General features: G+C 39.1%; 1 protein-coding gene across 6 annotated transcripts in view; it reads left to right on the top strand.

Moving 5' to 3' along the window:
- Positions 1-4921, top strand: part of LOC122840745 (protein unc-13 homolog C-like) — a 150135-nt gene extending 145214 nt beyond the window's left edge. For all 6 annotated transcript variants that reach the window (XM_044133367.1, XM_044133385.1, XM_044133358.1 and 3 more), the window contains 2 exons: positions 889-1048; positions 2780-4921. In XM_044133367.1, the coding sequence (XP_043989302.1) occupies positions 889-1048; positions 2780-3065 (446 nt within the window). In that variant the 3' untranslated portion in view covers positions 3066-4921. The remainder of the gene's footprint in view (positions 1-888; positions 1049-2779) is intronic.
- Positions 4922-13552: the final 8631 nt, after the last annotated feature.

Genomic DNA, 13552 nt, shown 5'->3' with positions numbered 1-13552 from the left:
TTGCTCATACAGGCGGGACGCGTCGTTACCGTGGGAACATACTTGCACAGTGTACTGAGTGGAAAATAATATTACTGTTTTAGGAGCTGCTCGCCATTGTTTATCGAGTTTCCTGTAACCCTTCATGGCTGTGGGCTTTATATGGTGTCTATTTGTGGTTGATTAAAATGTCCAAATTTCAGTTTATCAACTTGTATTTGTAACGTATCGTAACTGTATGTTAATGAAACCACTCTTCTAGAAATGCAACAATCTGAATTTTGCAGGCTATTTTACGTCTCCAGACTTTGCACATCTTTGACCTGCGTACTCTGACGTTAGCTGACACTATATTATTACCTTGTACGAAAATATAAAAGCATAATTCCTTCGAAAAAAAAAAAAAGCTCTCCTGATGTGAACTGTCATAATTCCAATTTACATGTAGGAGTCAATGGTTTTGATTTTTTAATTTTTCTGCTGTTTTACTTTTTAGCGGTACAAGAACAGTAATATTTCTTTTTAAATCTGTCATGTACGATAAGAAAAAGAATGGGGAAACTCAAACGGGTAAGACAGAGCATGTTTGATAGGCTTATGATTTTTCTGTTGTTGGTTTAAAGTCTTACTTTCTCTTACCACCTGAATAAATTGTATCAATGATTTGACATGTCTTTGAAAATACTTTTTAAGCAGCAGCTAACATCTGTTCTTCTGTCTTCATCTTAAAACCACTTCAATGATACTGGGAAAAAAAAAATTAATAAAAATGCAACTTTGACTCTTCTTTACTCAGTAATCGCTCCCACTCTAGTATGGTACATTCAGTTATTGGAAAAATATCCGATTTTTAAATTCACCGCTCTGTGTTTTGTTGTTGTTGTTGTGACAATTATTTCTTCATTTCAGTGGTGGGCGTAAACAACCTCATGTGGCAGACCAACGCCATGTTCCGGCCGTTCGTGGAGGTCAACGCCATTGGTCCACATCTCGCTGACAAGAAGCGCAAATTCAGCACCAAGACCAAGAACAACAACTGGTCGCCAAAGTACAATGAAACATTCCAGTAGTGAGTATCAAGCTCTGTTTGGGTTTCACAAAACACGGCTTGTAAGGATTTGTCCTTTGTTAGTATTTTTGTCTAAATATGATGCAGCTGCAAGTCAAACAATTGAGGAGTTCTTTGAGCTGTTTCCACCTGTCTCTTTATTACCTCACTGGGAGGATCTAACTTAAGGTTTAACGAGTATCCTAATTATTTAGAAGTCCCTAATGCATTTCTGCTTTAAACAACAGCAACAAAATTTAAGTACCGGCTATTTGAAGAGGACTGCAGTCTTCAAATACAGCCTGCAAAGCAAAACGCCAAGCCAGCTGACGTAAAACCACGATTCAAAAAGCCAGGGTTTACTGAAGTGAGAGGCTCTGTGCAACGCAAACAATGTTCCGGCCGGAACACGGTGCATTAAATAAAAACACAAAAATTAACGAAGTGTCACGGCAGATACATTTTCCTCAAGGAATTTTAATAATCGAGGGACTCGAATCTCTCCAGGAATCGTTTCAGCCCTACATTCAGTAAGCTTATGTAGTTTACTGACCTTATTTTCTGGGGTGCAAATGTTTCCAAAGCTTGACCCGACCAACTGAAGCAGCCTGGTTCTAAACGACTCCGGGCCTCGGAGGTCCAACATCCCGGGATAGTCCAGATGTCGGTTGCTCCGTTGCATCAAAAGGACCTCGGATCTGCAAAGACAATAATTAAACCTTGGGCTCAATTGTATGTGCTTTTCGTCAGCTGTATATGGTTTATGTTGCTAGCATTGAATAGATTGACTCACCCTTATTTGGAAATGCACATGACTTTTTCTGATAAAATGCAGACATTCTTGGCTTTTTTTTTTCTTCTTCTTCTTCTTTTTTTTTCAGCCACGATGTGAGCGATCTTGGCTGCCAGATGTTTTGTCTAAGTGGAGACGTTCAGTGGTTGAACGTGACTCCATTGTCTCATCATTGTCATGCATATAACAGGGAACCTTTTCACAGGAAAAATGTCATCCAGTCCTGATTGCTTACTGACAGATTAAATCCAACTGGGAACGGAGACGAATGCCAGCGTCTCTCCTCCCCCCCCCAAAAAATAAGAAAGGAAAAAAAAATTTTTTGCTGCGCTTTGACGTGAGCAATCAGATGCAGATTTCAGAGCTGATTGGTATTAATTACTTCCAAGGTAAATATGAATAAACAAACTGATGTTGAGCTATAAGGTTTTACCCTCTGTTTGCTAGTCTATTTTTTTTGTTTCCAGTAATTGAATTAATAAAAAAAAAAAAACAATAAATAAATAACAGCTCCTACTTTCATTGTGAGTTTTAAAATACCAACATTTCCATGTAGCTGTACATTTTGGTTCGTCTGATGAGGTCACATGAAATGACTCATGTTTTGATCGAGCAAATTTTGCGAATACTTCATTACTCTTACTTGAGTCATTACTTTGGATGGCTATTTTTTTTTCTTTGTTGATAGTCTTGATTTTGATAAATGAAGTCTGTCTTACAACTGAATGAGGGACAAGCCTTGCAGAAGACGATGACGTACAAATCCGGTCAGTTACTTTATCCCAATAATTTCTTTCCCAAATTTAAGACCCAATTCCTGCTCCCGTTTAGTAGCAATGTTTATTCTTCTTCTCTTTTTATTTTACTTCTGCTTGAGTAAAAAATATGTTGGAAGTAGGGCTACTCACTCTGCCCTACACTCTGATTGAGCCCCTCTCTGACCTGCTCATCTCTTTCAGTATTCTGAGTAACGAACACGGTCCGGAGGTCTACGAGCTCCACGTCTCGGTGAAGGATTACTGCTTCGCCCGCGAGGACCGCATCGTCGGCATGACGGTCATCCCGCTCCGGGAGCTGGCGGAGAAGGGCAGCTGCTCGGCCTGCTACCCGCTGGTAAAGAGCATCACCATGGACGAAACGGGCCTCACCATCATGAGAATACTCTCTCAAAGGACCAACGACGAGGTGGCCAAAGAGTTTGTGCGTCTCAAGACGGACACCCGATCGGCGGAGGAAGTGTCATAGTCCAGAGGAAACTAGGCAAAAAAACAAGACAACAAAAAAAAAAAATGCAGTATTAAGAGTCGTGTCGTCTTCAGATCGGACAGATGCGGGGGTTGGGGGGGAGCAGAGAGAGATCCCGGCCGTTGTTTGGGAAAGATGCCGGACGCGGCATCAGAACGAGTTCGTCCAAAGAGAAGGGAAGCGGGCCCCAAAACGTGGCAAAGCAGCGAGAGCGAGAGTCAATGTTTGTTTGTTTTCTGTGCATGTGCGTAAAAAAACATCTGTTGGAATGTTCATTTTAAAACTAAAAGTATGTACAAGTGTTTACTTACCGTATGCTCACTATTAAGTACTATATTCTACGAGTTATTGTAATGAGACATGGATACCTTTTGTACAACATTTAGTCTTTTTGAGGAGAGATTTGTTCCAATAAAGTGCCAAACCAGTGAAAAAAACAAACAAAAACAACAAAATTAACATATATGAATTATGGTGAAGTTAGTATGTATGAAATTTGCTCGGTTATTTTGTCCGGTGTAAGTAACTTTTTGACCGTGTGGCGTTTTGATTGTTGCAGACGTTCTTGGTTTCGCACCCTTGGTTTTAATTAACTTCTTTTTTTTTTCTTCTTGGCTTCCTGTTTTTCCACTCTGCACCGTTGTGCATGTCTTCTTCTCAATCCTGTCTTTCCCATGATTCCACAGTGACCGCCGAGCGGGGTCCTGTCCCTCGCCTTTCAAAACTGTTTGTATTTTACGTCGACCTGAAGTCAGATTGTGTGTGTGTGTGTGTTTGTATGTGTTTTTTTTTTTTTTTTTTGGTTTGTTTCTTTGTTTGTTTGGTTGTTGTTGTTTTTTGGGGGTTTTTTTTAAATGGCGATGACTGCTATGTAAACCCTCGTAGATGTTTGTAATTTTATAACCGTGACAACGTTGGCGAGAGCCTCCAGTGCTAACAGTCTTAGCATAACAGAGTGGAATTTTTTTTGTGGTATTTTATTCTTTTTTTTTTTAGCGTTTTGTGTTTTTCCAAGTTATTTTTTCGTGTCCAGCCTTCCTGAACGACCACTGTGAACATGAGCTTTGGAAGGCAAGCTTAACACGACATTGCTTACACTTTGTTATTGTTTCGTATTTTCCTCCAACAACTTTGTTCCTGATAAACTGCCAAAGTTATATTGAATATTTGTACCAGAGCAATTCATTACATGTATGAAGGCATATATGTAACATGTGATCTATTACTTCTTTTTTTATTTTTATTTTTTCCCATAGCTTGATATTTGATTGTTGATGGGGTGGTACTAGGATATATATATATATTTTTTTTTTTTATTTCCTGTGGAGCTGTTTAAAACTATAAAAGTTGCACATGTTATTTTACACATTGGTTGTTTCGACTTTAAACATTGGAATTATTTTTCTTCATAAAGGAAAGAGTCTAACATTTGGTAAATATGCAACATTCCTGTGTATTGCACTGATGGCAAATTGTATGTCATGTAAATATATTTAGTGAGATATTGTAAGAAAAAAAAGGAAAAAAGTCTACTTTTCTTCTATGTGCATAAAGTTTGTGCAAAAGTGTTATAACATTCGGGTCATCTTGAATAGTGTTCCAGTCTTCGAGCCAAAAGTATACAAATTATGAATATTTGGTTAATAGAGCCAGTGCACCATAAAACCGCAGTTAGATCTCAGTTACGAGATCTAATCCCTTGTTTTTAATTGAATTGTTTTTCCTCGAAAAATTACATCTGCACTACAGTGCCTTGAAAAACCACTTGAACTTTTTCACATTTTGTCTAGTTGCATTCACAGACTTCAATAGATAGTAGGAGTGTAACGGTACACACACACACACACACACACACAAAAGATCACGCTTCGGTACATGTTCAGGTTTTAAAGTCATGGTTTTGTATATTTTGAGAACACTGGTAGCTAAAAGTATGAGTAAGAATACTGATATTCCTACTTATAGAAATATAAATTACTGCTGATTTTTTTCCCCCTAATCAGCTGTAAACAAAGAATATTTTTTCATTTCTGAAATAATTTTTCAGTGAATAAAGTAGCATAAGCAGGCAAAGTCATTGCCTGGCTATATAAATAATAACCAGTTGAAAACGGTCAGTGTTAATGTTTAGTGGCCTTTGAGTAAAACTGTGACCATATTTGAGAATAAAACATGGTTCAATCACTTCAGAGTTGTTTTGATATCTTGTTAAGTGATGCAGCTGAACCTGGAATCAGCAACATGCAGCTGTTGACAGCAACAGAAATTACTCACACCTGCATTTAATGTGATCCGATTGAAGTCATTTTGCAGTCAGTTGGTTTGTCTCCAGTTATTGGGTTTATGTTCTGCTTCGCCTTGTTTCGGATGACTGATGTAAATAAGTGCAGTGAGCTACATACCCTATTGCTGTGGAAAGATGCGTTTCCGGAGTTTTGGTTTGGTTCATCTTTGATTTATGACTGTAACTTGAGAAATCTTATTGTAACAAAGTTTAGTGACAGCTGGGAGTCTTCTCTGTTCGGTCACTTTAACCGTCCAAACGTCCCTAAGAGTTTGGAACCCAGGAGTTTTTTACTCTACGCTTTTACATGTTGGCGTGTGTGTGTGGCTGCGTGTGTTTCGGGAACTGACGGTCTGACAGGACAATCCCTCATCAGAGGGAACTGTAGTACACCGCATTGCGCACATAAACATTCTGCATGTGTTCATCTTTTAGGTATGAATATGTGCACCGTTACACCCCTAATAAATTATTTTAGTGGAATAAAATTCTGAATTTTTTTTTTAGTATTATTTTTTTGGTATTTGTATTCAGCCGCCTTAAATCTCAAACCCCTAAAAATAAAATTTGAGGGAAACCAAATGCTAAAAGTTGTGTATACAATTTACTGAAGGACCAGACTTTTAAAAAAACATCCCAAGTTGGGAACGTTTCACTACCAGGACGTTTTGAGGGCCACCGTAGATGAAAAGAGAAATGAGTCAATTTCTTCACAAAAAACATTTTCTAGGAAAAGATTTTCTGAGTTTGATTATATCTAAAAAAAATCTTTGACTTATCAGCAAGATATAAAGGATTATTTTAAGTCATTGATTCCTTAATATTGATGAAAAAGTACTTTTTCCACTGGCATACTGTTTCACTTACATGTGTTATTAGTAAACTAAGCTGCCAGTGGAACTGAAATGTTTTTCATCAACATTAAAGAATTATTCACTAACAATCTTTTATCTTGCTGAAAAGTTACTTGTAAGTTAATTTTGTCTTGTTTCAAGTGTACCAAGATATTCTCACTAGAAGCTAGACCAAAATACTTTGTAAGATTTTGTGTTTCTGCTGTCTAAGGTAAAAAAAATATATATATAGTCAAATGCAAGAAAGACCGTTAAACTCCAGACATGGCAGTAAGACCTCATAATTTGACTGAGCTTCAGTTATTTCAAAACCAAACCTGAAAAAAATGCATGAAAATAATTGCCAGTATAACTTCACTCAAGGCGCCTGAATACACATGAAAGACACTTTAGACTTATTTGTCAGAAAGGTTCAAGACATATAATCTTTCCCTTCCACTTCTCAATGATGTGTCACTGTGTGTCGGTCAGTCCCTTGACGTCTTAGCAAAATTAAACTTTGACGTTTTCACAGGACCAATGTGAGAAAGTTGAAGGCGCATTATTGCTTTTTTTCAAGCCACTGTATATATCAAGTCCTAATGTTGCTCCGTACAGCCTGGCACTCCTCCTTTTGGCTCTATAACCGCCTTCATTTCCTTTTATTACGTACAATAGCTTTAAAATACTCCAGCACAGATTTGTAATAGTTCAGGCGAGGTTTAAATTGCTCTTTAATGTTTGCTCCTCAGAGTGTCGCAGCAGAGCTCATGTTTTCAGCTCTCCAGCAGCAGCAGCAGCGAATGTAGCCCTGCCAAGGAGTTTGATTGAAGCGGTTACAAGCGTGACCCGGCGAAGTGTCGGCGCTCCACTTTTAAACGCTGGAAATGTTCATGCAAGAGGTTGTTGTCGATTTAAAAAACAACAACAACAAAAATGACAATATGGCTCACAGCCCAGGTTGGCAAAACGTTGGGGGGCGGACTGAGCACTGGGGAGTTTTTCTTTGAAAATGCTAGCACTCAGTTGTACTCTAAGCATGTTTTCTATTGCTTTTCAGATGGGGGATGTGGCGTCACAGGCAAATGTCTCTCACCGCGAGTCGCTGATCTGATTTGCAGCGTCTGATGCAGCACTTCAGTAGAGGATCATTTGTATTTATTTTAATTGCTCATTTGTGAAAAATGGCAAACAGTCTAAACTGAACTCTCCCCGTTTAATTGGTATTGTGACCAAGTCTGATTCTTATTGGGTTGCAGGAAAAAGCAGGTCGCTCTCCATAGATGTTTTTTGTTGTGTTTTTTTTTTTTTTTTATCAATGAAACCTCAAATTGTCACAGGGGTCTGAAAACACGATGGGAGCATTCCTGCAGGGAGAGGGCATATCTGTCTGAAACGTAGCAGAAATCCCACTCAAGAAAAGATCTGGCAATGAAAGTTGGATTGCAGTTGCAGGGTGACAACAGTCCAGTGTGATGTGAGTGAGAGTTAAAGGGAGAAAGTGGAGTTAGAGAAACGAAAGAATAGCGAAAATATGAGGAATATGTATATTCTAGACAAGTCCGGTCTGAAAACCACAGAGGGAGTGACTTTGACTAACTGAAGTCGTTTTGTGGAAAGGCCAAGGCTGTACTTTTCTTTTTGTTGTCGTCTTTCTCCCTTTGTCTTCCTTTTTTTTTTTTTTTTTTTTGGAAATCATGCCGCGTGAGATGAATGTTTCCTTGTTCCGTCATGCTCTACTTACCGTCAGCATTTCCATCCTCAACCTCACGAAGAAATGAACATCTGTGGGCGGAGATAATCTCACCATAATTTGTCACCTTTTTTTTCTTCTTCGTTTTTAAAAAACAAGCGCCATCTGTGGCACTGTGGTTTCTGCACTTGACACAACACAATACTTTAGGGAATTTGTGTGTCAATCAAATGAAGGGCTGTCTGTCAAACGTTGGCAGTTTTCACCGCAGGCTGTCTAATAGCTTAAAGCTCCTGCAACCAAAACGCAAGACAGTCAGATAAAGTAAATCCAACTGACAGCGTAGCTTCTCCCTTTCCCTTTTAGTCTGACTTCAGGCCTAGGAAGGAATGTGATTCAAACAAAAGGAGATGTTTTATGAATGCGACCGAAAAAGGAAAAGCAAGATCTGGAACAAAGGTATGTAATGACGCTGTTGAATCCATCGTCTGTATCGGCTTACCCTTGCGGCGTGGTTAAACGCAATACAACTGTATGTTGTTTTATCTCATGACACGTTTAATTCCAGTCAATATGTTTACATACTTTGGTCCAAAGTGGATCTGTTAGGATAAGCGGGCATGGACAACGGATGTATAGAATGCCTCATAATAATAAAATATAATAAAATACTAATAACTTTAACAATAGTAAAAGATATACAGAACTGTAAAGATATTAACAGAGAAAAACAATGCAAAAAAAAAAAAAAAAAAATCAGACAGTAGCAGTTGTTTTTGTCTTCTGTATTTTGGATTCAAGCATGATTTGGGATAAAATTAAGATGGAAAGTTTCCGTTGCTTCTTCCTCGTCGGCCATGTTTATTTTCGCTGGTCTCACGTTTGGTTTTGAGAGGTTTCCGCCGGATTTCTCGTCCTGTGAGTCAAAACTGTCCGTGTGGTTGTTGCAGCACAAACCGTGTGTTTATATCTACACACCGTAGACATAAACCCATTTCTTAAAACTACTATTAAAAAACGGTAGTTTCCCGGCCAAAACGTGAAACTTGGCAGGTATATAAAGAAGCGAAGCTAACTTTGATTTTACAGTCACACCTCCTGAGCAAACACAGTAGAAAAACATAGTAGAAAATATTGTGTGTATTTAAACAAGAAGACTATGATGATGAAGCGGTACATTCAGATGTAGTTGATCGTATTGTACTGTGCCAACCAGAGAGTGAGTGACCTCAGGAAACCCAGTGAGTTACGTTGAGTGGTAGAATTACCAGCAATTGGTAGTCCTGAGCAAAAACCTTAGTGACACCTCTTTTTAAAAACTACATTTGCACCAGAAGATTTTATTAAAAGCCTTTGTTAAGTTTTCATCCTCTGTCCTCCCAACAAATAGGCAAAGCTCCCTTACACCTGACACAGTCGTATGTTGTCGGGAACGTTGTTTTCTTTTCTTGCCGTTCAACAAAGAGACGGGTTGGGGGTGAAAAGAGAATCGTGTTGTCTCTGAAACCAAATTTATAATAGAAAGCAAACACTCCCCTCTCACCTTTGTCTTTCCAGAAGGCAGATGATATGAAAACACTCACCTGACTCATTCCCCCAGTAAGGCTGCCAAGATGCAAAATGACACTGACCCACACAACCTTGACCTCTCATTTGCATTCTGTCAGCTCTGCTGGGAATTAATTTGTGTGTTATTTTTTTGGTCATTATCTGCAGTATGATGCAGAGGACAAGCTGGTAGTGTGGAAAACAAACAAACAAACAAAAAAACAAAAAAATATATCAGTCTTTCAGGATCTGTTTCTTTCGGTTATGTTTTTAGATCAAATCCCTTATAATGAAGCCTGAACTTCCAGGAGCCATTTAAATGAGGAGAGACAAAAACAGCAGCAAGGATCAACAAGAGAAGGCATTATCCAGAAGTAAGGAGGGTTGGTGTGGGTGTGTGTAGGTGGGACGGCACAGGAACATGTCCATCTGTGTGATAATGCGATGCTGCCAGCTGTTCTGTATGAGGAACAGCTTGACAGCCGTGAAGCCTCCAACCTGGACGTCTCTGTGTCCTTCAAAGCAGAGAACTGGTTATTCGTCAGAGGAAGATTGATGGAGCTCTCCTTGGAGAAGGATTATTCTCTTCTTGCATGGATTTTATTTCAAACCAGACAGAAAAGTCCAAATTGGAAGGCCTTTTACCTTTTTGGGCACAGACAGACTCGAGTGACTCGTGTAGGTTTATTGGAAATAACTTCGTATGACTTTTTGCAACCTGCGACAGACTGGCGACCTGTCCAGGGTGAACCCCGCCTCTCGCCCGGAACGTAACTGGAGATAGACACCAGCAACCCTCCTGACCCCACTAGGGGACAAAGGTGTTAGAAAATGCATGGATGGATGGACGTTTCAGAGGGGCAGTGCTAATGTTGATTTAGTTCTTATGGTATATATTTTTTAAACACATTTTAATTCAGCAGTGTCATAAATTCTGTTTCCATCAAGGAGAAAGTCTGAAACGACTTCCTCGAAGGCTTTTTCAAAGAAGAGTTAACGCGCTGAAGGGCAGATGGGAGCACATTTACTGTCTAAATTCGGACGCATCAAACATTCGCCTCACATTGACTGGTTAGCCGTTTGCGCTGTCGACGTTTGCATTTCTTTCTCTGCGTCTCCGTGCGGCATCCATCATCGCCGGTAGTTTTACATGGTAATTGTCCATTACAGAACAATAACAACTTATCCGATAGCAACACATTTCTAAGATAACCTCTCACCATTTTCCCGATATTTGTGGTCCACGCTAGTTTGCAATCTCCAGTTTCCTACAGCCAGAAGTAGCATCAACATCTGATGAAGTTAAGCTTCGATTTACTCCAAACCAGCATTATGGAAACACACTTAACTCATAGTTTCTCCCTTTCACAGCCCCATTTTTGCAACCTTTTAATCGTTCCCTTTACATTTAATAAGTCTCTTTCAACCATATTCACACACCACGCACTTTTTCACCTTTTTTTTTTCTGCTTGCAACCTCAAACCTCAATGTATTTTAATGGAGTTTTAACCTGTCTGAGCACTGTAACGGCAGTGCTTAGACAGAAAAATCATGCAGGTTTGTCACAGATGAAAAGCTAAACAGTGTAACACGCATATGTGTCTGTTGCCGTTTGATACCTTTAAATAAATCCAGTGAAATCTGTCGCCTTTGAGAATCACCTTAGAAACAAACAAGATGGCTTCCTGGTAACTCTAGAAAGCATTGACTGAATGCCAAAGCATGCTGTACCTTTTGCACTTTAATTAGTTTATTTTGTTTCATTGTCTATCTGGTCACAATGTTTAAGAGTCGGTGGGTGTGGAGTGACAAATGATCATTTTGAACAGGTCCCACTCTTTTCAAGCATGCCAGATCAGGCTCATCATCAGGGTTCAGTTAAAAAGAAACGTTAGACAAAAGGATCTCTCGGAAAGTCGAATTAAAATATTTATCAACCAGGTTTGCTTGACTGCAAGCTAATTTGAATATTCTGTTACTCAAGGCGTGCATATTTGATTTTATTTATTCATTATTAGTTCGATTATCCTTGTTGCAAACGATTCATGAGCTCCGAGGTACGTAACAGTAAATTGTTGTGGGTGTTGAGTTTCAGTGAGACCAAAAAAAAATTAAAAATTAAAATACTATAGAAGTGCCTCAGGTGATGCATGAGGAACCCGACACAGACGACAGATACAATTGACTGAGTCAGGATATGTCGTCGGGTGGCTTAAGAGATCAAATAAATGTTCACTTGTGCAATGAATTGATGTAATGACGATTGCAACGCGATAATTTATTAGAACAATTTAATTACAACGTGAAACCAGATGAATGATTGTAAACACTGACTGCTGCTTCTTTTTGGAGAGAGCGAGAGCAAAGCCAATCCCAAAAAAAAATTTCACCCAGAAGAAAGCCTTACGTCAAAGATAAAGAAAGAAAAGTAAGGACTCGGTTAAATTTCTTATTTTGCTTCATGAAAACCCGTCACACAGATCCATTGTTCTTAAAGTTGTTGAAGATATTCACCGTCTCTCTCTGAGTGTGACGAATTATGGTATGGTGCGTGTTGTGCAGTTAGGGCCAACGTCTTCAATCACAGCCGAAACGAGAAGACCAGAACATGACTCGAATACGTTAACTAGCTGAAAGTTCATATTTGTTCATTTTGAACGAGGAGGTGCGTAGAAACGTTTGACTGGCTCTGGTATTTTGTAAACAAAAGAGAGACTGCTGAGCGAGTCGATAACTGTCAATGATGATGAAATGGGGTTTGAAAACTCGAGTTAGTGCCCACGATTAAAAAAAAAAAGTGCCTGAAGTATCGCCGTGAGCAATGGCTTATTAGAGAGTAGAGAATGATGGATTGACACATAGCAAACTTTAAAGCTTAACAACACTGATTCAAGTTTACAGGTTAGCACCGGGAAGCGGATGGTTGTTAGAAACTGAAGTTATCAAGAATTTTGATACATCAGTCAAAATCCTTGACTGATGTATCAAATGGTACTCCGGTTATTCCCAGTTTTATGAAGTTGAGAATCGTGTTATTTCTGTTTAAATGCTTCCACATTTGTAAGGAAGAGCTAATAAAAAATGCGAGGCATGCTACTCCGCAGCAGGAGGAGCCAGGCTGTTCTCTCATGCACTACAGAAGCCTCGGTTAACCCGTTTCCAGAATATCTTGTTTCATCAAACTTTAGTCATTCAATTCAATGAGCTACATTAAAGCAGATTTAGTCTGAAAAATAACCTGGTTGATTTAGAGCAGATTTGGCAAAATATATCATGACACAGGACTTTGCAGCTCACTCCCACCTCCGAATAAAAAACACATTTTTTACAAATGTGGCATAAGCTAAAGGTCAATAAACACTTTCTCCAATGATTTCCAAAGATTTATTGTCAAGAACCATTTATGTATTCCTCCAACAAGTCATATACCCAAAAACTTATCTATTTATATCCATAAATCCACCCACTCACCCGCCTTGAATTTTTTTGTCATGATACTGACTGTCTGTGTTTTGATCATTTCTGAGTTATTTGTTGTTGTTTACAATCTTTCAGTCATCAGCTGATTTCTCTGTTCATTATCTTTTTTTAACCATACCGTCGGGTTAGCGAGGTGCGTGGCAGGAGGAATGCGGCAAATGTCACGGTCGGACAGCAGGGCGGCCCGGGCGGTTGTCCCGTCAGACCGTCAGTGTATGAAATCACACACACAAAATTAAGATCTCAGGGGGTTAACTTATTTTTGTTCATCTTCTTATCTGTAAAGTTCTGTTTGTGCAGTTAGGTTATTCTTATATGGTAGTCCTGTAACTCGTTTTTTGTTTCAGTTCAGCTCCCTGGTTAGTTCACTGTGCTGGGGTTAGGAACAGGGGTAGCGACAGTCTCCTTTCTTATCGTAAACCCATAAAATATCTCAATTTTGTACTTTGCCACATTAGAACTACAAATGCCAACATGTCTTTGTAAATTGTATGAGATGACCAACCCAAGAAAAAGGTGCCAGATGTGATCAAAATTAAACCTTCATTCCAAACATTGTTTGTGGAACTCTATGACTGCACGTCACCCATGACTCACCGTCTTCATGTTAAAATGCGGCGGCTGCATGATGTTTTCTTCAGCGACAGA

The sequence above is a fragment of the Gambusia affinis genome, linkage group LG02 (genome assembly GCF_019740435.1).
Source record: "Gambusia affinis linkage group LG02, SWU_Gaff_1.0, whole genome shotgun sequence".
Taxonomy (NCBI): domain Eukaryota; kingdom Metazoa; phylum Chordata; class Actinopteri; order Cyprinodontiformes; family Poeciliidae; genus Gambusia; species Gambusia affinis.
Note: the sequence above shows the minus strand (reverse complement) of the source record. Positions and strands in the feature narration are given on the sequence as shown.